General features: G+C 41.4%; 1 protein-coding gene across 1 annotated transcript in view; it reads left to right on the top strand.

The window, feature by feature from the left end:
* Astn1 (astrotactin 1) overlaps window positions 1–24,578 on the top strand; it is a 319,917-nt gene that overhangs the window by 242,574 nt on the left and 52,765 nt on the right. The window contains exons 15-16 of the mRNA XM_021156108.2: window positions 410–514; window positions 4,177–4,365. Of these exons, the coding sequence (XP_021011767.1) occupies window positions 410–514; window positions 4,177–4,365 (294 nt within the window). The remainder of the gene's footprint in view (window positions 1–409; window positions 515–4,176; window positions 4,366–24,578) is intronic.

The following is a 24,578-nucleotide window of genomic DNA, read 5'->3' on the forward strand; positions in this document are numbered from 1 at the left end:
GGAATTGAATATTAATTTATTGTTTAGATATTACAATAGAATGAATAAGGAGTCTGGGCCTAGGTTCAGGCACATCTGGGACCCCACCCTGCTTTAACCTCGTGTCCCGGGTACTTTATATAAACTCCCTCTCAGGGTCTTGAGGTCTTCATTTGGCAGGTATAGATAATAACACCTATAGAAGAAGGATCAAATGGCTTAACATATGCAAAGTGCCCAGCAGAGATCAAGAGTTCAATCGAGGATGGATGTTATGAACGACTACTCTCCTAGAAAGTCTCTTCATCAAAGAGCCCTTCATAATTTTCTCACCATTACATCCTTAGCTTAATTGAACGGGGTCATGCTTTTCAACCTGGGGCTTGTGAGTCAGCCTCACACACTGACCTTCTGTCTCCTCTGTCCCCAGGGATGGTGAACTTCAGTGAAGTATCTGGATACCCGGTGCTGCAGCACTGGAAGGTTCGGTCTGTGATGTACCACATCAAACTCAACCAAGCAGCCATCTCTCAGGGTGAGCACTACAGCAGGCCTACCCCCAGGCTTTGGAATTTCTTTCCAAAGGAATCAGCCAGCTTAGAAGTAGCTCAACACACAACTGACTCCACGAGACTTGCAACCAATGCGCTCAGATGGACTCTTCAGGGCAAATGGATAGAATGCGATTATTTCCTAAGCACAGATGAAGTTGTAAGGTGTATTTTATTCTATAGAATTAGCAAGACTGGAACCAATGAAAATGTCATTTTTCCTGGAGTTATGAAGTGTGAGGAGAGTATTTATTTTTAAAGCAGGCTTTTCATAATTGTCAGAATAAACATTTGAAAGAACAAAACCATGATTAAAAGATTCCATGTGATGCCCCTTGCCCCCAGAAAAGCAAGTAGCTGGAAGGAAGTGGAAAGAAAGAGATAGTAAATGAGGCATTTCCTAAAATATAATAGAACGATTACTATAGAAAGCAACAGAGAAATCTGTCTATAACTACATGTAGTAATATGTATTACATCTCTTACATAGAATGCAATGACATATAAGCATGCAGCTATACTGTATCGAATAAGGAGTGGTGACTTCTCAGCTTAGTAAGGGTCTTGGAGGCAGCAGAAAGAAGGTGGAGTCTCAGGGTCAATAGAAGGTAGATAACTGACCATTAAGAATTATGATGAAAGCTGGGCAGTATGGTGCATACTTTTAATCTCACCACTTGGGATGCAGAGACAGGTGGATCTCTAAGATCTAGGACAGCCTGGTCTAAAGAGTGAGATCCTGGACATTCAGGACTACACAGAGAAACCCTATCTCAAAAACAAAACAAAACAAAAAACAAAACAAAACAAAAAAAACCAATAAACCAAATCAAACAACCAAAAATAATTATGATTGAAAAAACAACCATATACTCAAAAAGGATGTTTAGAAAGAAACGATGGATGCAGCCGTCCAGATAAGGTTATTACCATAGAAAGCAGCAGAGTTGCTATTGAGTTGGATTGTTCACTACAGACCATTTTCTCCCAGGAGGCTGTTAAAAGCAGAAACTAATAAACAGAATTGGCTGGTGTGAAGAGAGAAGAGGCATACAGAGTTCTGCTGCTGTTCATCATTCCCGATTCTTATAGATTTGGTTTTTGTAAAATAAAATATAAGCATATGTAAAATATAGGTGACCTTTTTAACCTCTATTCTCCCATTATCTTTTCTTCAGAAAATGTCAAATCTTTTGCAAACTTATTTTTGGTTCCTGTATTCCTTAGTTTTTTCACTGATAGGACAGAAAACACTTGATACAATTACCTTCAGGACGGGTATATTTGGGGTCACTGCCATGTTAGAGAAGGCATGTTGGCAGGATCCGATGACACCTGGTCACACCGTGTCTGCTCTTAGGAAGCACAGAGAGATGAATGCAGGTGTTCAGCTTGCTTTCCCTTTGTATTCTGTCCAGAACCCCAGCCCATGCAATTAGTACCACCCAGAGCTAGGGTGGGTCTTCCCACCTTGTCTCTGTTGTTCTTTTACTGTGATAAAACACAATAACCAAAATCAACTTCAGGAGGAGAGGGCTTATTTGATCTTACACTTTCTCATTACTGCTACATCACTGAAGGAATCGGAAACAGGAACTAACTGGAGAAATGCTGCTTACTTGCTTGCTCCTTGATGACTTTCTCAGATTATTTTCTTATATAACTGAAGCCCATCTGCCAAGGTTTGACATCACCCGCAGTGGGCTAGGTCATTCCACATCAATCATTACTTTTAAAAAAAATGCTCAACAATCAAAACAACCCTGAGATTCCACCTCACACCAGTCAGAATGGCTAAGATCAAAAATTCAGGTGACAGCAGATGCTGGCGAGGATGTGGAGAAAGAGGAACACTCCTCCATTGTTGGTGGGATTGCAAGTTTGTACAACCACTCTTGAAATCAGTCTGGTGATTCCTCAGAAAACTGGACATAGTACTACTGGAGGATCCCACAATACCTCTCCTGGGCATATATCCAGAAGATGTTCCAACCGGTAAGAAGGACACATGCTCCACTATGTTCATAGCAGCCTTATTTATAATAGCCAGAAGCTGGAAAGAACCCAGATGCCCCTCAACAGAGGAATGGATACAGAAAATGTGGTACATTTACACAATGAAGTACTACTCAGCTATTAAAAAGAATGAATTTATGAAATTCCTAGGCAAATGGATGAACCTGGAGGGCATCATCCTGAGTGAGGTAACACAATCACAAAGGAACTCACACAATATGTACTCACTGATAAGTGGATATTAGCCCAGAAACTTAGGATACCCAAGATATAAGAGACAATTTGCTAAACGCATGAAACTCAAGAAGAATGAAGACCAAAGTGTGGATACTTTGCCCCTTCTTAGAATTGGGAACAAAACACCCATGGAAGGAGTTACAGAGACAAAGTTTGGAGCTGTGATGAAAGAATGGACCATCTAGAGACTGCCATATCCGGGGATCCATCCCATAATCAGCTTCCAAACGCTAACACCATTGCATACACTAGCAAGATTTTGCTGAAAGGACCCAAATATAGCTGTCTCTTGTGAGACTATGCCGGGGCCTAGGAAACACAGAAGTGGATGCTCACAGTCAGCTATTGGATGGATCACAGGGCCCCCAATGGAGGAGCTAGAGAAACTACCCAAGGAGCTAAAGGGATCTGCAACCCTATAGGTAGAACAACATTATGAACTAACCAGTACCCCGGAACTTTTGACTCTAGTTGCATATGTATCAAAAGATGGCCTAGTTGGCCATCACTGGAAAGAGAGGTCCATTGGACTTGCAAACTTTATATGCCCCAGTACAGGGGAATGCCAGGGCCAAAAAGTGGGAGTGGGTGGGTAGGGGAGTGGGTGGGGTATGGGGGACTTTTGGGATAGCATTGGAAATGTAAATGAGGAAAATACCTAATAAAAATATATTTAAAAAATGCTCAACAGACTGGCTTACAGGCAAATCTTAAGGAGACATTTCTTCAATATTCCTCCTTTTTCTTCAATATCTCTAGATCTATGTCAAGTTAACAAATTCCAACCAGGACACACCTTAACTGACCTAATCTAAAACTCCTTCATATATATGGTCAGAAATTCAGTACCTAGATGATTTCAGATACTCTCAAGTTGACAATCACTATTAGCTATCACAGTCTCTACCCAAAGAATATTTTACTTTATTTTATGACTCTGTGCTTCATCCACACCCATATTCACACAACAAATATATCATAAAATAATGCTTCGTGTTATGATGTGAAATGCTCCTTGCTAGTATTTCTATTTTAGACTAAACTATTCTCTTTCTATTTTTAAAATGCTATTAATTGAACTGACTAAATTGGCTTAATGTCATGAACTGCAGTTTTAGGGGATACAAAACCCATTTACTTAATGGTTGCAGGAGTCAGGATTTACCCTCCTCTGCTTAACTGGCCTAAAATTAACCAACATACTTGAAAAGACACCTATTTGGGAAGAGGAATATTTATTTCAGTTAAACAGAAATGCATGCTATTCCTATCTAGTTCTCAAACACACCCTTGAGGTTTCAGGGTCCCACTTGGGTCCAGGTTGCCTAGGAATGCATGTACCTAATGAGTGAGTTCCCGGACTTATTTACTCTCGGGTGACTTTCTCCCATAGCCTTCAGCAATGCTCTTCACTCCTTGGATGGGGCTACATCTCGTGCAGATTTTGTGGCTTTGTTGGATCAGTTTGGAAACCATTACATCCAGGAAGCTGTCTACGGCTTTGAAGAATCCTGTTCTATATGGTACCCAAACAAGCAAGTCCAGCGGAGACTCTGGCTGGAATATGAAGACATCAGTAAAGGTGAGTGGCCTGCCCCGTGGCAAATTTTACACCTGTGCCAGTCCTATTTGCCCACATACAGTCTGTATGGCTGGCCACACATAAAGGCTCCATAGGAAAAGGATTAATTCAGATTGCCCTCAATTCTGTGGGCTTATCTGCAAAATTTCTAAGGTCAGTCTGCTAAAGATCAAACCTCGAAATGAGGATATTAGATGAGGTGGATGGACTCATAACCATATGTTCACTATGTTGGTTACTATAGAGTCCACTAACAGTTGACAGCCACCATCCATTCTGCTGCTGTGAAGAAGGAGAGAAGAGGGAGAATGTTCCAGTCCATTTACCCACCACAACCCCAACACACTGCCTCTTAACCTCTCACAGGAATGACATACTAGGCCCCTTCTCGTTCATTCTTGCACTACATTTCGGTTTATTTTCCATTTTCCCTATTGATTTGTGCTGTGAAGAAATGTCTTAGTGTTGGATGACAGGTTTAAAAATAAACCCCGTCCCTGCTATCTGAACAGCAAGTGGATGGCCAGTAAATGTGACCCTGAAAACTTTCAAACCTTCTGAAGTCACTTTGTTGTACAGTAGTGATGCTGTCCTAAGTATTTATAATCAGATCAAGACTGATTTAGCATTGCCATTCTTGGACTTCCTCCTGAGCCGATCTGCAGGATATTCTGACGGGAGCTAGTTTTGGACTTGTGAGCTGCTAACAGGGAAGTCTTGAACTGACAGAACAAAATTCAAGAAATGGGATATCTTAACAGTCATGGATCAAGACTTCCTGTGAGATTAGGGACACTCCTGTATCGGCAGTACTACCAAAGGGCAATCAGGGCTGTGGCTTGAATGTGCTGGTTTATGTGAACTCCATACAAACTCATTTGCTTTCCTCAACAGGATGTAGAAGTGTTATAGCTTCTCTTCTGACTGGCATCTTTCTCCCAGGACCAAAAGATTAATCACTGGGCTACTCTGGCTGTAAAAATAATCTCCTGAGACAGAATCCTCCTACATCATGAAACATGACCACAGGTTTCTCAAACTTTGGAATCTGAACAATGTTAGGAAACGAATTTGCTGGAAGAACTGTGTACTATAAGGGACTATAGATAAGAACGGTTCTAGCTGCCAAAGCTCTCTGAAGTCTCCATTCCAGAGTCCAGGGACTGAATCACAAGGCTGAGCCCTCAGCTATTCCTGCTTGACAGGAGCGCAGTGGTTGTCAAGGCCTGGGATTTCTGGGAGACAAACATCTGACCTTTCCCCAAGCTCCTGATTCTACATGTTTCTTCTCTCCAAGGACAGTACTGTCCTCAAAGAGAAATATTGAGCCCAGAAGGGAAATCCGTCATAGCCTCGGCACTGTGCCCTGCTTTCCTTTGATGGGAAGCCTCTCTGCCACTGGGCATCCACCATTTCCACAATCCAAGTGTTGACTTTAGTTCTCTGAAATATGACTTATCTAACATCTCCCTTGTCTAACTTTTAAAAGGTATTCAATCATTTTAGTTTGCCTTAGCTGTGCCTGACTTGTAAGAAGTCATGAGTGACCACTGCCCATGCTCACCCCGCCACCCCCATTCTTGAGACTTCTCTGTAAACTATAGGATTCAACGATTTGGTTGTTTGTCTTTGTTCTCCATTTTAAATTTGGGCACTGATCTCCCTTAACTCTAAAACACAATCATTTGTTGCTGTTACTGTTTCTTGCCGTTGTGGCCAGTGATGATAGGGGTGGGGGTACTAACTGGTGCAAAAGCCCTTCTGATACAGACTTTTCTGTGGGCATCATTGGGGACATGCAGCTTTAGCTGCATATGACTGATGAAAACTCAGAGGGTCATGGTTTAAGCCAGATCTTTAGAGGGCAGCATTCCATTCAATAGTTTATTTTTTTACTTCTCATGATACCACTGTGTGGTTTGGCATTTTGGATTAATTACCTCTACATGACTCTTTTGGAAACTTATGAAAAAATATACTTCCATTTCTTATATCTAAGCTTAGACTTGATCAATTTCTCTCTTTCTCTACAACTAACCCCCTTTATTTTTCCTTTCTCACAAAAATAACACAATTAGAAATAGAATTTCTGGGTCATCCGTGTCCCTGTACATCAATCTCTAAAGTTACTTGTGTCTCCTTTCATTGCCCTTTACCCTCGAATCCAGAAAACAGGAATTTCTTCCATCTCAGTAACCTCTCTGCCTGCTCTGGGCTCTCAGCTGTCCTGTTTCTCCTCACCCCCTGATCATCAATTGTGCCTTTGTTAATTCTTTACCATATTTTGGCCACCGAATTCTCTCTTCCCAACGTTAAGTCTTTGCAAACTCATCTTCTGAAAAACATGAGCCTTTTTACAACTGTTTACTTTAAACACATTCTCAATACATTTCTTAAGAGTCTGTACCATGTCTCTGCTGCCTCTCATTGACTCCATTTCACTCTTCTGATTGCTTTTTAACAGCACTAGAGGAGAAAATCAAGGACTTTTTAATCAGAGTGTCACTGGCATTTATTCTATGACTCTCCATCTATCTTATCTATAGACTTTCTATCATCATGTCACTCCTTAAAACTCCTCTCGTCACATGATGTTGCCATTGCTGTTCTGTTCATGTTCCCTACCTATGTTCTTCACCTCTAATTTCAAACCTTTGCCCTTACTCCTTTGAAAAAATCATTTACATCTTTTATAAGGATGCAATGCTTTCATTTTTTGCAAGATTTATTTTACTATCTCTCTTTCTCTCATTCTCTCTCTCTCTCTCTCTCTCTCTCTCTCTCTCTCTCGTATGTGTGTGTGTGTGTGTGTGAACAGGTGTGCTAGTGTCATAGTGCCCATGGAGACAAAGGGAAAGTATCAGTTTCTCTAGAGCAGGAGTTACTGGTGGTTGTGAGCCACCCAATTTGCAAGCTAGGAACTGAACTCGAGTCTTCTGAAAGTGCAACAAATGCTCTTAACCCCTGAGCCATGTCTCCCGCCCCCTTTCATCTTTACTGTTCCTTCCTTCTTCACTGTTGTTGGGTGATTTCCATCTGGGTCTTCCTCAACTACCACCCCCAAATCTTTCCTCTCCTCCAAGAATCAGGACTTCATTGATACTTAATGTTTAAGATTTTTGCATGCATCTTTTCCAGGAACTCCAGTGACCAACACCTGTGTTCCCTGGAGTCACTGGCTTCTCAAACCGTGTGTGGCACAAGATTTAAAGTGAAGAGATTTTGTTCTTCTTATTCTTTGCATTAAACCAGTATGGAGTTCTAACCTCTTCACTACCCAGATACACTCTCAACTCATGTCTCCTATTTTGTATTCCCTCAAGGTTGACGTTACAATATCAATTGCTGTAGCAATAATTCAGATTGGAGAGAGTAAAGGGGAAGGGGAGGGAGTTAGAAGCTCGTATATGGTGTGCTGTAATAGATAGCAAGAGTTTACTTCAGTTATGCACTGCACAGTTGGGTGAATGTAGTTAACTACAATGTTGCCACATTCTAAATGGTAAGAAGTGAATATTTGAGTATATTCATCATAAGTGATCAAAATTTAAGGTGATGGATATGCTAATCACCTCACTTTGATTATTACATCAAACATACATCATGCATATACATAATATGCATCATTCAACATATCATGCTGTACTTGTAAATCTGTATGGTTATTATATCAATAAGAACACCGTTTAAATGGGTTCCTCTTGTAACTCCTTCACTTCTGTTTCCTGCCATTTCACTGCATTCTAAGATTCACCATCTGTTACCTTTTAAAAATGCAATTTAATGCCCTCGCTCCTCAGCTTGAAGCCACATACTTACTTGTCCCTGCTGTCTCCACATGAGTAGTACAGCTTTGCTTCCTGTATTGGTTTCCCGTGGCTGCTGTAACAAATTACACAAGCTTGAAGTCTGAAAATAAAGTCACACTCTGCTTGTTCTAGAGGCTGGAAGTCCAGATCCAGGCTCAGTCAGCTGAAGCTCAAGAGGCTGACTTCAGAGAGGATGGAAGCTTCTCAAGATCCTGGTCTCCCTCCCTGAAGCTCTTTGGACTTCGGACCCTTGAGACTAGTAGCTATTCATCTACCCAACCTTGTCCACTATGCCAGATCCCCTCTCCTACTCTGCAAGAACTAACTAGAGTGACACCATTTTCACAAGGCCTTCCCAACCCCAGGCACAGTTCTTTGCAGTGTGTTTCCTGCTTCTATCACACTTTATAGATTCTTTGTAGCATACTTACATTCATCTGTATTGTCATTTGCTTGTAGGACTTCTCCAATAACAGTGGCCTTGGAAGCACTAACCATATGTCTATCTTGAATTTTAAGTGTATTTGTTTAAAATATTCAAAGTGCATTAAAACAGTATACAATGAAAAACAAATCTTTTCCCTCACGTTCTCCTAGTAATCGACTTGCCAGAGGAAAGAAGATAACCGTTACTACCAGTTTATTGTCTAGACATCTGGAGTTTCTATTCTTCTGCATTTTTAAGTGAAGGAACAAAGTGTAGAAGAGATAAATTAGGATCTAGTCTTATACTCATGTGTGCAATGTATGTATCCAAACACATATGTACGTAAATAATATATAAAGTCCTTTAACTCTTTTCTTTCTGAATATCTATAGAAGGTATATCCACATATAGATACATACAGAAAGTGGTATGTATATATTCACACATATACACATATTTAAGTAATAAATATAGAAAATGCATATGTAATATCAAAATCACTTTATTTATATAAGAGAGCAAACTGTCTGGCTGTTTGCTCCAAGATTGATTAGTGATAAGTATGATAGAGTTTTATTTTTTATGGTGATAACTTCCATATTTCTTTTCCTACAACAAATATGTGCCTCTTGTATAATAAATTCTTATAAAAGATTAAAATCTATTTTATGAAAAACTTGCTATCTTCCATTGAAAACTGACCCAATTAACCTACAAATCCAAAGGACACCACGGTTCTTCACATAGCTCAGCCTGTGAGGCTTGGTGCTACCCTCAACATTTGGGAAGTGGATGCAGGAGGGTTAGAGGTTCAAGCCTTCCTCTGCTGCATAGCAAGTTCAAAGCCAGCCCAGATTATGTGAGACTCTGAATGGAAAACATAAAACAACACCTCTCCCTCCACACAAACCCCCACCAGAAAAAAAAAAAAACGAAAGAAAGAGGAAAAGGGGGGAAAATCTTCTGAACATTGGCTAGAAGTCTGGCAGGAAATGCAAAGCATTATGAGCACACTGCATTAGTGTCTAAGTCTTCAGCCCCAAGGGAGTGCGAGGCATACAATCAGCTCCCACAGATTGGTCAAAGAATGAGCCTTTCACCTTCCCTTACTTCGGAAGAAATAGAAAAAAAAAAGCTGTATATATCTATAGAGCTCAGAAAAGTGATCAAGAAATGGTGGTCCTTCCTCAAATAAGTCTTGCACAGACTTAGCCTTAATCCCCTCTTACACAGTAAGCTCGGCTGCTTTCTTTTAGTTTTTAATGCTCTGCTCAGGAGCCTGTTCCCCAGGCCTTTCTTCCCTTCCATTTCCCAAGTCACTGGCATTGTTACTGGAGATTGGACCTTTGACCATCTTACCTTCCTGACCTGTGCTTCTGCTGCACATTGGCTGGGGCCGCTAGGCTGATGAATTGAAATAAGCAAGGATTCCTTTGTGCTCTGACTGCTAGTCCACCATGCACACTGTTACCCATTCACTTGTCTCCTTCCCATGGGGAAAGCAGAGCGTGATGCCTTCTTTTTCCTCTGAGACTCAGCTGAGAGTTTTGTCACAACATTTTAGAGGCAAAGAAGTCTGATCCACCTAGGTGACATTGTATTCCCTGAACTCAGGACCAGGTTTTCCATGTTCCTCTGCTTTGCTTGTGTGTGGTCTAGGTCTTAGATAAATTTACCTGGTCCCTTTCCCAGGATAGACAGACCTCTGCTGCAGCTGTCCCAGAACAGGGATAGTTCAGCAGTTAGCCTTCAGATGCCAGACTGAGTGCAGGTCAGCTGAAAATGAGTCTCATGGATTTTAGACTGGTGTGGCTTTCAGGCTAATATCCCAGACTGTAATGCATGCCTTGACAATATGACCAAGCTAAAGACACAAACTTACAGAAATCTGATGAAAAGTCATCATTACATTTTCTGTAATGTTTTGTTTTACGACCCTTGGGTTGCAAATGAGCTCCAAAGGCCCTTTCTGTGTATATTTGCAACAACAAAGTTCGCACTCAAGTAGCAAAGCAATTATGGCATATGGCTATTTTCTCTAAATGATTCATTTAGTCATTCAGCAAACGTTTGCTAAGGGTCTGCTTAATGTAAAGCCATGCAGTAAGCTGAGCATTGGCCAGGAGGATTATGCTGCTTTGTAGCATCCACGGGTTTGAAGGAGGAGCTGCCAGAGCTAAGTATGGCTATGCCATAGGCAGAGCCTCTAAAGGAGACTCTAAGCTTTCTAAACATGTGTGAGCATCTACTTTGTGGCTTCTGGTCCCTAGGTTCTGATACAATAAATCCAGAGTAAACTGGCTATGGAAGTTGAGAGAGGATGTGATTAAGAATAATATTCTTCAGCTGGGCGTGGTGGCGCACGCCTTTAATCCCAGCACTCGGGAGGCAGAGGCAGGCGGATTTCTGAGTCCGAGGCCAGCCTGGTCTACAAAGTGAGTGCCAGGACAGCCAGGGCTACACAGAGAAACCCTGTCTCGAAAAACCAAAAAAAAAAAAAAAAAAAAAAAAGAATAATATTCTTCAATAGTGACTGTGTTGAATGCTTGTTCTGAGCGAGGTGATCTGTTATGTACACAATGTAGCCTTTCTCATTTAATTTTATAGCAAACAGATCACTTAAGTCCTACCCTTCCCAGTCTATAGACAGAAATTCTCTGCAGAGCTTCAGTAATTTGCATCACAGGACGAATAGGTAGCAAGTCAGGATTAGAAAGAATGCCTACAGGGCTAGAGAGATTGTCGAGTCGGTAAAGTACTTTCAAACAAGCATGAAGACCAGAGTTCAATCTTTAGAACCCACATTAAAAATATATATATAAATGATTTTTAAAAGCTGGGTAGGACAGTGCATGCTGGTAATCTCAGTTGTGAAGGGGATGAACAGCAAAACTCCAGAATTTGATGGCAGAGTAACCTAACCTCTGGTGTGTACCAAGCCAGTAGAGACTCTCATCTCATTGGACAAGGAAAATGACTCTTGAGGGATAACATCCAAAGTTAACCTCTGGCCCTCAAAGACACATATGTATACATACCTGTGCTTGCACATGTATGTGTACATGTGCACACACACACACACATACACACACACACACATTTTTTTACTCACTGGACAAATACTGAAAATGGCTTCATGCATGTTACCTAACAAGTTTAGAACACAAAAAGGTTCAAAGTGAGGTCAAGAAATCACTAAAATCAGGAAACTGATCTACCTTGGTGATCCCACCAAGGCTAGATATCCAGTCCTGCTAGGTGCATGGTGAATGTACTGCAATTTTCTCCAATTTTCTGGATTTACAGAAATTGTAGAATTACTTTGCATCAGAAAAACTAGTTCCACTAGTTCCCCAATCCCAGCAATGATTCTCAAAGTGTAGAGCGTATTGCATAACATCTTGTTAAAATGAAAACTGACTCAGTAAGTCTAGGTGAAGCCTCAGATGCTTCACTACCAGCAAGCTCCCAGATGATACCAAAGCTGTTCATTCCAGGAACACATTGTGTATACATTCTCAAAAATCAGCAGGCAGAATGTTCTCCCATCATCCTATGCAACAAACAACTGGTACGCTCCCAGGTTCTCTCCTCCTGCCCTGTCTACAAAGGACTGGTACAGGCTAGAAGACTCACCTTGGACTTTGTTTTGCATAAGCCATTGATTATTGAGCTTGTGTACAGAAGCAACTGGTATACAACATTAGACTATCTTAAATATTCAGATATTAAAGGGAATTAGAAATATACAACCGTCAGGAGTAACGGTTTTAGCTTTGTTTCGTATTCTAGGCAATACTGTCTTCATCTGACTATCTCAAGAAAACTAGATTTCTTGAAACAGTATTTAAGAAAAATGGTCATGTTTTTTCTTTCACTCTGAGAATCACAAATTGTCAGAGTTTCTTTCATATTTTAGCCTGGATACTATTTTGGTTGAGAGGACAGCTCTGGTGTCTAGGTCTTGTAATAGAGAAGTGGCATATTTTTCATGCAATCTTGTGGTTGATTTGTGATGATATTAGTTACTGATCTCATTCTGTAACCAAACAGCTGATATAGGCAGCTCTGAGTTTCAGATGATGTGACTCACCACAGCAGTGGAGCTGTAGTGGCAGGGTAGGAAGTGGCCTGTGACATTGTGCCCATAGTCAGGAAGCAGAAGAGGGATCAATATTGGTGCCAAGTCATTTTCTTTATCCGTTCTTCAGCCAACACAATGCGATATATCACAGACGTTTAGGGTGGGCCTTTCCAGCCCATTAACCAAATCTAGATGACTCCTCACCGACATACCCAGTGGTCTATTTGTTTGTTTGTCTTTAAATGACTTCAAATTGGCAATCAAGATTACCCATTACAGTTGTACTCTGGGTTGTTTTCAGTTTGTACAAATATGTAAACTTCACTTTTGCAGCTTGATGGATTGCTTCCTAAGGATGGTTTTGGATTTATCCATTTATTTCTCCAGGAGCTTCTGTGTATTTAGACATTGGTCTAGGCTGTTGTGTTAGAATGGCAGCTCATCCAGGCAGATCACATCAGGCCAGCGCACTGCCATGGGAGAGAGGTTGATTGGGGGTGGGGTGGGGGCAAAAGAGAGGCAATGAAGAAGGAGACGGAGAGAGAAGGTCTGAGGGCTCTGCCTTTTGTTTAGGCCATGACAAAACCACATGCAGCACTGTACACCTCTGGTGCAGGTGGAGGGTAGGCAGGTGAACTGTTTGGTGGTTGCCATGGCAACAGATGCATGCATCCCTGTTGCTTATGTGTGATGTTGTCACTGGATTCAGAAGCTTGCTTCTGATGCCAGCATAGGCATTGTGTATATGATGAATGATACAGAAGAAAAATCTACCATTATGGAGTTTATGTCCTAAAGAGAAGGGAAAATCAGCAAGTAGCAACTGAATGAGAGCAATGGTTTCACACATAAATATATGTCATGAAGAGGCTAAAGCAGCTGGTATGCTAGAGGATAACTAGAAAATTGGTGACAGATGAAGTTAATAGGTATCAAAAATCATCCAGTGACAATAATGAGGGGTGGTTCTAAGTTGAAACCTGGAGTGTAAGATGGAGCTGACCCTGTAACCACCTAGGTACAAGGGCTAGAGAGATGGCTCAGTGGTTCTAAGAACTTATTTCTCTTGCAGAGGAATCAGGTTTCCTTCCCAGTACCCATAACCACCTATAACTCCAATTCCAGGGAATCTATTGCACAGATAGCATTCAGACACATAAAAATCTAAAAAAAAAAAAAAAAAAAAAATTATAGACCTGAGGGAAAAATAATCTAGGCAGATGCAAGTAGCCTATAACAGCCACATAGCCTTTCTTCTTAATTTCCATAGCTCCTCAAATAATATAGTGTACATAGGCGTGAAATCATTAATATTGATCATCACTATGACAAAAAAATCTAAGATCCTCCAGGAGCAAGCCTCTAAGTCTATCGGTGAGCTAATTTCTAAGTTAGATCCATTGAGATCAGAAGACTCACTCTAAATGAGGGGGTACATTTCTCCTGGTTGGGATTCTGGATTTAGTAGAAAGAGAAAAGCAAGCAGAACATCAGCTCTCATTTCTCTCTGCTTTCTGGCTGTAATCCAGTGAGCAATCACCTCAAGGCTCCACCCCTGTGACTTTCCTACCACAATGAGCGGCACCCTCAGACTGTGAGCCAGAATTGAACTTCTGTTTTAAGTTGCTTTTGCTCTGCGTTTTTGTCTCAGCGGCACTTAAAGCAACTAGCACAAGAAGTTGCTGTGAAAAATACTGGACCCTGAAACAACATGAATGTGGAGAGGAGAGATGGTTGGATTCTGTAACACAATTTAAAGAAACTCCACTTATGGCCTAATGTGCTCTATTCACCAGATTCAGCAATGTAAAACGTGGAAAATGGGTTTGCCCCATTTAATTTTATCCAACATATACCATGGTCTGGAAAGAATGGTCTAGACACAGGAGAGAGATGCATATGGCTAGAAGCTTAACAATACAATGTACCAATTTGGGGGGCTTTTTTATCTTGATTAAGCTTTGGGATGAGTTCTACAAATAATTACCTCTACAGGAATTATGTTAGAGGAAAAAAATCACAAGATAATGGGTGATTCGGGAGTAGAGACTGTATCAAATGGGAGATCCTGAATATGGCATCACTGGGCTGTCTACAGCTCTGTGGGATGAGCACTGTTTCTTCAGTCTGGCATGTTCATCTTCTCCATAGCAAAAAGCCAAGGTGAAAGGCTCTGGAGTGGGATACCAGAGAACCAGGGTCCTTTGTCTCAGCTGAGCTATTAGCTAGACACCTTGACCTTGAAGAAATTACCTAGCCCTCTTCAAAATAATGTTCCTGTCTCTATAATAACAAACTTGAAATTAGATTACACTTAAGAGTTTCTTCTGCTTCTAATCTTCTGTGACTCTATAAACTCGGCAAATGATTTCTATTTCTGATAACATAATGCAACATTTAATAATGCCTGACTCAAGGCTAAATAGGTTAATTCAACTGTGCTGCAATAGGAGTTTAATGGAGTTGCTTGCAGCAAGGGTTCAATGTTTGACAGAATTACATTAGATTTTTCTTTCACATGTGGCTGTTGAGATGGTTGCTAACTGGCTGTGGGCCTCAGTCTCTGTGTCTGTAAGATAGGACTATTAAGCTGGGTTATACACTTATAGATGGAATGGATTTATGTTTCATATGTGAAGAAAAATATCTGCCAGTTTTGTGTTTGCTGCACCAAGACTTAGATGATTACTGTTCCCTCTGTTGTTCTTATCATCATTTTCATGAAATATGAAGTTCCTCTCCCTACTTTTGAACAGAATAGCCACAGATAAAAACTTTTAAAGGTTCTTCAGTAAAGCCTACCCCTTCTTTTCCCAAACAAATGATGTCTATTTCACAAGTGACAAATCTCCTACAAACCAGACTCCTGTGAAGAAGGATGGAACCTCTATCTCACAGGAGTCCTTTTGAAGGAAGGGTTGTGAACACTGGCTCCCTGTGGAATAGGGTGCCCAGGGAAGCCCTCTGAGGAACCACAGGGGTGCCACTGCCTTTTAATGCTTAGGGACCTTTGAAGCTTCCTCCAAGCAGAAACAGCTAATGGAATATTCAGAGTCACAGACCTTTCCTTTTGAAAAAATGAAAACAAAAAATGCCCAAAACAACTGTGTTTGTTTCTTTTAATTAGCATACAAAGTAATGTGTTCCATTATGGCGTTTTTAACCATTCTTTATTCTTTAGTCTTTCCTTCTTATTTCCTCTTCTGTATCCCCCCGCATTGGGGCCCTTCCCCTTTCCCTTTTTTGTTTTCATGTCACTTGTATTCTATCACCTCAAGGTTTCTCCCTCTTTAGCCCCAGCATTCTGGCACACAAACCCATGTATACATATACGTATATAAAAACTAAACTCTAGAGTGCACAGGAGAGGAAACAGTATCATTGTTCTGAGTCAGGCTTACTATTCTTTACATGATGGTCTCTAGTTCCAGTTGTTTGCCTCCAAATGTCACGATTTCATTTTTTTCTAAATGAGTAGAATGACATTGTATAGATGTACCCTTTTTTTTTCATTCAGTTGTTTGTTGATAGGCATCTGGGCTGCTTCTGTGTCTTGGCTATCATAGCAATAAACATGGATATTGAGGTATCTCTGTGGTAGGACACAGACTCCTTTTGGTGGGTTGTTATAAAGATTTTGAGAAATTTCCATAGTAGTGTCTGCACAGCATACAATCCCATTATCATCAAATGAAGCTTCTTCTCCTACATTCTCACCAGCATCCAGAAGGCAAAGATTGTTAAGAGATCTCTGAATCTCTCTCTACATCTATACATTTCCAGCTTCTCAACCCCACATCTTGCAAATGTGCCATACCATGTGCAGCCTTTAGCATGTACCCAAACAACAGTTTTCTTCAAATGAATGTGTGTAAAACTGTCTTCTTCTTCTTCTTCTTCTTCTTCTTCTTCTTCTTCTTCTTCTTCTTCTTCTTCTTCTTCTTCTTCTTCTTCTTCTTCTTCTTCTTCTTCTTTTTCTTCTTCTTCTTCCTCCTCCTCCTCTTCCTCCTCCTCCTCTTCCTTCTTCTCCTCTTCCTTGTCATATTTTCTAAGAAAAACACCTGGATATTGTTCAAGACATCACCTCTAAACATCTTCCCAGCCCTAGTCCTGCTCTTCCATACTCCAGAGGCAACTTGCTCCAAGAACCCACCTTCCTTTCAGATCTCCAAAGGTCATCATCACATGTGGGAGTTGTCATGGTGATGGGAAGTTTGGGTGATTATGTCCTGCCTATAAATCTAGCATTAAAAGAGCAGGCTAGACTGGAAAAGCAGTAATTTGATAATATGAGAGAATAGACTTCACTATCAGCAACAGTTTTAATTCGCTTGTAGACCCTCAATTTGTGATTGTTTTTCTGAGTTAGGGGTTACTAGTCAGTATTATAGGAAATCTGCAGTAGGCTTTTCTTCTGCCACCTTCCAGATCCTCTTTTGGAATTACTTTTTAACTTTTTATTTTGAAACAGAATTTCTCTGTGTAACCCAGTCTGGCTCCTGTCTTCTTAACCCTGACTCACAGGACCTATGATTTCTAGGTCACAGGAGAACCCCTTTCCTTTAAGTTCACATTAGTGTGGTCACAGGCTATTTCTAAAAATGTTTCAGGTTATGTCCTATGGTTATCAGAGACAGGGTTTTCTTTAATTTTATAGAACTCATTGGAAGTTGGTTCCATTAATGTGAAAGAGACCTCAGGGTTGGTACATAACACCCAGATACCAAATTCTCAGTGCAAAGGAGATTTATTACCTTGGAGGGGCAAGCAGGGAGTAACGCCTCCTGATCTGGTAAAACCAGAAACAGCATTTCTGCAGGAGTAGTTTTTTAAGAAGATAAAAAAAAGTCTGTGTTAGGATAAGTTGATAAGTCCTGACTCGACATGTTAGCCAGAGTTGCCAAATAATGAGTTTTGACTGCTAGACCTTTGTGTTTTGATAGTTAAAACTTGGACTTTAGACCAGGCGTGGTGGTGTACTCCTTTAATCCCAGCACTTGGGAGGCAGAGGCAGGCAGATTTCTGAGTTCGAGGTCAGCCTGGTCTACAGAGTGGGTTCCAGGACAGCCAGGGCTATACAGAGAAACCCTGTCTCAAAAAACAAACAAACAAAAACAAAAACAAACCCTGGGACTTTTAGTCAGGCATAAGAAAGTGGCCAAATAAGGGAATAGGCCTTGGTGGCTAGCTTTAGGGATGTAATCTAAAGGTTTAGCAAGGAAGAGGGAAGGTAAGAGGGCAAGACCTATGGACATCATGTTTGCAGGGCTTGGGCCTGTTAGAGAGCCCTTTGGACAAAGGATATTTTAAAATAAGTAACGAAAAATACATAAGAAAAATTTAAGCATAAATGTTTAGGACATCCGCAAAAAAAGATATAGGAAGTAAGTAATTTTTTCAAAGGAAGTTAGGGACATCATTTTCAAACCTGGTCCCAGTGGCTAGTTAGCAACTGTTTGAAATGTAGATTGCTCATGTTACAACAGCCCCAAAGCCCTGATCTACCTCTTTCATCTGTGCTACTGATAGGGATGGTTTTCCAATCACACCCACTTCTTTCCTTAAACCCTCTCTACAAGGAACACTGAGAGTAAACTTAACAGCTGTCTAGTCATTATCTTCAGGAAAGAGCTTGTGGTTCCTGCCAAGGGTCCCTCAGAAGACAAGGAAAGCTGATGCAAGGTTCAGAGCATACTCCCTCCTGAGGGAGTGCTTTGTCAGAGAGCCCAGTTTGTCACATATATGGTGTTTGAATGGGTGTCCTTGATGGGATGAACTACGGGGATGCACAGGAGCTTGAGAGGAAGGTTTGAGCAAAGGAAACTGACTGACAAGCATTTTAAGATCGAGTGTTGCTGGGGCTGTTCTGGCCACGCTAAGACACGTAGTCATCGAGCTGGTCTCTGGCTCAGGTACCCTGAAAGCACTGAAGGCAGTTTTGCTAGTGTCTCCTTAAAGGACCCTATAATTTAAAAGGAGCTGACTGTTCCATTAAGTCAAATAACATTGAAAAACCCACCACTATATTCCACTCAGGCAGCGCAAGCATGAACTTATGGGTCTTTAATTTAGAACAACTGAAAAATGGGGTCCTTATTTTAAAAAAAAAAAAGCAAGGCAAACATAAAGCAAAAGAAAGGTAGAAACATGTACCTCTCCAGTTCAGTATCTCAAAAAATAAAAAATAAAAAAAAAAAAAATCTGCCAATCAAAGCTCATGTTTTAGAGGTGAAGTGCCAGCAGCAGAGAGAAAGCATGATTGGTAAGCTGACTGTGGCACTCCCTTGGCATTTTTATCTTTCTGTGGCTTTGCAGTCTTCCCCACAGAGGGGCTTATACAGTCATGGTATAGTCATTCTGTATGTGCCTCCACTGCCCAGGCTGGCAGCCATGCTGCCTCCTGTCTGTCTGTGGATTACAGTGGTAATTGGCTATGTGATACTGATGTGTTGGGGGACTTTAGGCTCTATGCACTTCTATTCAATGCCTTTACTCCTTTTCTTATCAAGCAGGCATCATCCCACTCCTTGCCACTCCCCCAAGTGATGTCAGAGATCCTGCTCACAGTGGGTTCACGCTGGCTATTGGCCACAGTAATGGGATGGGGATAATCAGGAAACATGGCTCTCTGAATTCTTCTACAGGGTTACGTAGGGAATAAAGTGTGGATCCTCTAAACTGTTTTCAATATCTTCCCTCAAGGGTCATCAGTATGTTTGGGTTCATATAGATCACATACCCTGTACTTGCTGGGTTGACAGAGATCACTGGGGGCCCACAGATAAACAGAAATGAAAAAACAAAACAAAACAGTGGAATTGACCTTTCTTTTCAACTTTTTTTTTAAAGTCATTCAGTGAAGAGTCTCCAACTTATGGCTACTGGGCAAACAATACTGTATAAGAAAAGCGATCACTACTTTGATAGAGCTAGAGGTCATGGGAGAGATGTGATATAAAGAAGTAAGTAAACTGCAAAGGATTATGGGTTTTGAATTAGCTATGGAGGGAATGATTAAAGTCAGGCTGCCCAGGTTAGAAAGGATCAGGTAAGGTCCAGCTGAGTCACTGAATGTGCCAAGCTACGTAGGATGAGCTAGGTAGGGGAAAGGCATCCATGGGGGACATAATGGCCAGTAGGAATTTTTAAGGTGGGACAGGGTAATATGAGCAATGGGGCAGAAGCCTGGCTTGAGAGGATGGAATGACTGAGGATTGGCATACAGAGGCATGCAGTCCCATCCAGAACATTAGGGAGGGGGTCACTAACCTGAGGTCCAGGTCTCCTCTGCACCAGGTAAAATGGCTTAAGAGAAGTCAGAGCTGGCACAAGAACATCTGTAGTGGCTCACAGCAGTATCTTGGCAGTGGATGAAGACAGCAAAAAGGAGTGCTGTGTTTGCTTTTAAGAAAGTAGTCCCTAGAAAAACTTGGTGATGGGGTGAATTTGGGAGGAAGGGGCAAGGGGAGAGAAGCCAAAGGTAGTTTCTGGATATATTTGTTTAAGTAACTGATTATCTGAAAGAATCACTTACTAATTTGGGAGTGACTGGACCCAACAGGCAGAAGAGGACTAAGAAAAAAGAGCTACAGGTAGACCTGGAAATTTTAAGTTGCCAAATGAAGAGTGGCAGGTTTGGAACACAGAGGGAAGATCAGAGGCACAAATACAGATCTGCAGTGCCCAAAGGCCTAAAGGTTAGGGTAGATGATCCTGCCAAGGAGAAAAAGAGTAGATCCAGGGCTCAATTCTAGGGTGCCCTGGTTAGAGGTCCAGTGGAAGTTAGAGGTTCAGTGGAAGAAGTGGGTAGGCATCAAGGGGACTGTAGAGGGAGGCCGGGAGGTAAAAGTGCATGGGAGATTGTGCTATCTAAGGGTGTAAGCAGCTATGTCTTCTCCTAATGAGACTGATAATAACACTATGAAAGCAGAATGGACTACCTGTCCTAGACAACCATAAAGTACCATAACTGAGAAAGCCCTAAATCATAATGATGATGAAATACATAGTCAGAAATTTGAATTTATTAGTGTTTTCACATCTAATGTGTTTCTTACCACCTTATGATGTAAGTTGCAAGTTACATCTTAAGATACTGTTTGGCCAAGAGAGTATATAAATTGTTTTCATTCACAAAGGCCCAGTTTTGATTTGAACTCCTAAAGAGCAGAAGTTCAGAGCTGTCCCTTGAGATCTCACAAGAGTGAGTAGGTTTTCCCCCATCCTATGATAGTGGCAGAGGAGCCGTTTCTCACTCAGGACATCATCCAGAGACCCAGTGTTTTTTATCTTATGACTCTATCTCTTCCTCTATTAGAAGTATAGCACTCCTACCTAGCTCTAGACCTAAAGCGCACAGGTGAAGCCTCTAGCTTGTGGGTCACATAGAGAGTAGAACTGAAACTGGGGCTATGTCTGGATTACCTGTCATCCTAGTCTCAGTGAACTATACATTTGTTTCTACTTGTCTCCTAAATATGCCTATTATCTAAGCATGTCTCCCCATTGTTTCTGGATGTGCTTTGAATGCCACTTCCTTCCAGGAGGATATCAGATCAGTGATGATCACTTGCTTGACAGTTGTATTGTTGCTAGGCAATATTAAGATGACAGCAGCAGAGAAGAGAGTCATTACTCTTCCCCTTTCTCTCCTTGTCATCACACTGTTACATTCTGCACATATCTGTACTAAGTGTGGATGGGGGTCCAGACCTGCACGAAATGCTGGGTGTTAGGGTACACTGATGAATCAAAAGTAGGCACTGCCTTCATGTTATTCGCAAGATAGCTAGGCAGTAACTAATAAAAAGAAGTTACAGTGTTGTGTGGGGCTACTGATGGTGTGAAAACGGAAAGAGCAGGATATGGTCTAGCCTGGGTCAGCTTGAGAAAGACAAACATTGTCTGAACTGAGTGATGGAGGTGAAGGAACCTCAATATTGCCAACCCCAGGAAGGGCATCGAAACTGGTCACAGGTCTAGGCTGTGAATCCAGGAAGTGAAGATACCTGCTCTACATGGAGCACACGGAGCCTGAAGTGAGATGCAGGGGCCAGGTTTAAGGGCCAGCCAGCAATATCTTCCTGTCTGTTGTTTGTCTTTTGGTCACTTTAACCTTACTGAAATGTTTCAGAAGGAAAACTTGCAATCTGATTGTGCGTTAGGGAGGTAGAACTAATAACACCCTGGGGATGACTGGAGGGGGAGGAGCTGTAGAAGTTGAGCATCCAACAACATTTTGGAGTAGGGGTGGTAGGAACTGATGAAGGCCAGGATAGGTAAAGGGAAAACCAATGTCCAGTGGACTGTGGGTGTGACAGTAGTCGAGGGGATTCTGCCAGGTTATGAGCCTCTCTGGGTATGGAGGGCATAGTTGTGGGGAACCATAGCAGAGCATAACATAGGGAATTACCCAAGAAGACACAAATGAAGCCACCATAGGCCCTGCAAAACTTCCCAAATCAACATTTAGTAAGGCTGCAAAGGCATTAAACTGACATGATTTTCTGAGTACCAGAACTGTGTTCTGTGACAGCTTGTTTCTGGATGCAGAAGAGGCTGGTAATAATGAAGGCAGTGGCCTAGTTAGCTTTGTCAATTGACCTAGTGTAGAGTTGTCTGAGAGGAAATCCTAGACTGGGAAACTGCCTAGATGAAATTGGCCTATGGATATGTCTTTATTATTAACTAATCCAGAAGAGTCCAAACTGCTGTGGGTATCCTTAAGCAGGTTGTCCGGGGCTCTATAAGAAAGCTAGATAAGCATAAAGCTGCTAGTGAACCAGAGAGAGACAGACAGAGAGACAGCGACATGCAGAGACAGAGAGAGACAGAAAAATGTAGAGATGCAGAGAGACTGAGGGAGACAGAGAGACATGGAGAGACAGAGGGAGACAGACAGAGGCAAAGACAGAGACAAAGAGAGCCAGTCAGCAACTTTACTATGTGATTTCTTTCTCCAGGTTCAGGACTCCAGGTTCCTGCCTTGATTTCCCTCAGTGGTTGATTGTGGCATTGAATTTCAAGCCAAACAAACTCTTTATCCCCAAGTTGCTTTTGATGAGTATATTATCATAACAACATAGAAGGAACTAGAACAAAAAACAACTTCACATTCTGTGTTTAGAGAGGAGGCATCTTTCCTGGTCTCCCAAGCTTTAGGCACATCATCTTGAGATAGATGGAAGAAACAGGAAACTGATAATCGTATTAGCTACCAGTGCTGTAGTGATAATCCCAAGTTCAAGGTACTTCTGTACCTTGAACCTAGCCCATGTCCTAACACACCATTGAACCACTAAAGAGACTCATCTGGTCTAAGACATGGGGAAGGATCAGCAGAATTTTTTGAAAACCCTGGTTTCCACTATCAGGTTACTGTGTGTATTGTAGTAAAAATTCTGGTGTGCCCCCCTCTAGCCATTTAAGTAAAGATGAATTGGGAACGTGGGTGAGAGACTGAGAACAATTAAGAGGAAATTCAGGCTAGTAAAGAAAACAAACTCTTTCCTGCAGCAGCTAGCAGTCATGTTTGATTCTTGCTATTCCAAGCATATGTTTCCTTGTTATCTTTTAATTGGTTTTTATTCTAAATTTAACACTAAACGGTTCTTGATGGTAGCAACTGTGAGAACTAGTCTGGTGCATGTCAATTCCAGGGATGTATAAGACATCAGGACTTTATCCATGCTTCCCTTCCCCTCCCCACATCACGCCAGCGTGCATTAGGAGGCAGGAGATTGCTCATTGTGCCCTTTCCTGCCTGTGTTGTCATGTTTATAGATGTCAGGTTCTAGGGAACAAAGGGAGAGGAGTAATCTAAAATCTGAATGATACCACCGGAAGCTGTGTAGAACCAGAGGCGAATGCCAATAGACTGGAAGCTAGTATCAGCAGGCTCACACAGTACATGAAATCCAACCAGGATTTCTTAAAGTGGTGAGAACAACTCAGGAAGAAAACGAAAAACAAAACAAAACAAAACAAAAACAAGAAGAAAAAAAAACACAGGTTGTCACGTGTTCTGGAGTCAGCTGTAAATGTCTGATACTGAAGACCCTGGACATGTGTAATGTGAAAGGAAGGGTTAGGCTGTGCTAGGGAGGTTGTAGTTAGATCCTTGCTAGGTACATAATCTTCAAACAAAGTGACAAACCCCCTGATCCTTAGAGTTTTCATCTACAAAACGGAATAATAAAAATACTGTGTACAGGGAAGGTCACCAGGCCAGTAGAGTCCTGGACCATGGTAGGTTCTGAATAATGAGGTTCTTAGGACTTTTCTGAAGTCAATTTCATAGTACATGGGTTCAAGAAGATATTCTTCAAGAGTTGAGGTCAATGTTCAAATTATTTTTCCCCAACACCACATGCGATATTTCCTCCTATAGATATTAGAATTTTAAAGGCTTTTAGAAGATTTATGAGATTTGAAGACTTTTAAGCTTAATTTTGACACAAGCTCTCTTACTATCTCAAAGCATGAAACCCTCTGTGGTTGCCTTTTATTTAAATAATGTTGTTAAGGTATTCTAGACAAAAGAACCTTCTTGGGTTCTGTAAACCAAAGTTCTATAAAACTACATCAAACAAATCTGAGTTTTTGCTGCTATTTAGCTAAGAAAGAGAGATCTGTCATTCCTCAGCTGCGTCATGGACTCCTCTCCTTTCTCCTAAAGTAGCCCTTTGGTTTGTCTTTCATTCATTGCACACGGCAACTATGGAAGTCTGCCTCCCAGTCCTATAAGCCTGAGTGGCTGTCCTTGTCTTTTGGTTGGTCTCTCCTTCACTTGCTCAGACCTTTGTGGGCTCAAGTCATGATGCTGCATCATTTACCTCCATCAGTCCCCTTGTCAGGCTCACTTAGCTTCTAGCAAGTGTTTTTCTCCAAACTG

The sequence above is a fragment of the Mus caroli genome, unplaced genomic scaffold (genome assembly GCF_978045245.1).
Source record: "Mus caroli unplaced genomic scaffold, Mus_caroli_1 scaffold_1, whole genome shotgun sequence".
Classification (NCBI taxonomy): domain Eukaryota; kingdom Metazoa; phylum Chordata; class Mammalia; order Rodentia; family Muridae; genus Mus; species Mus caroli.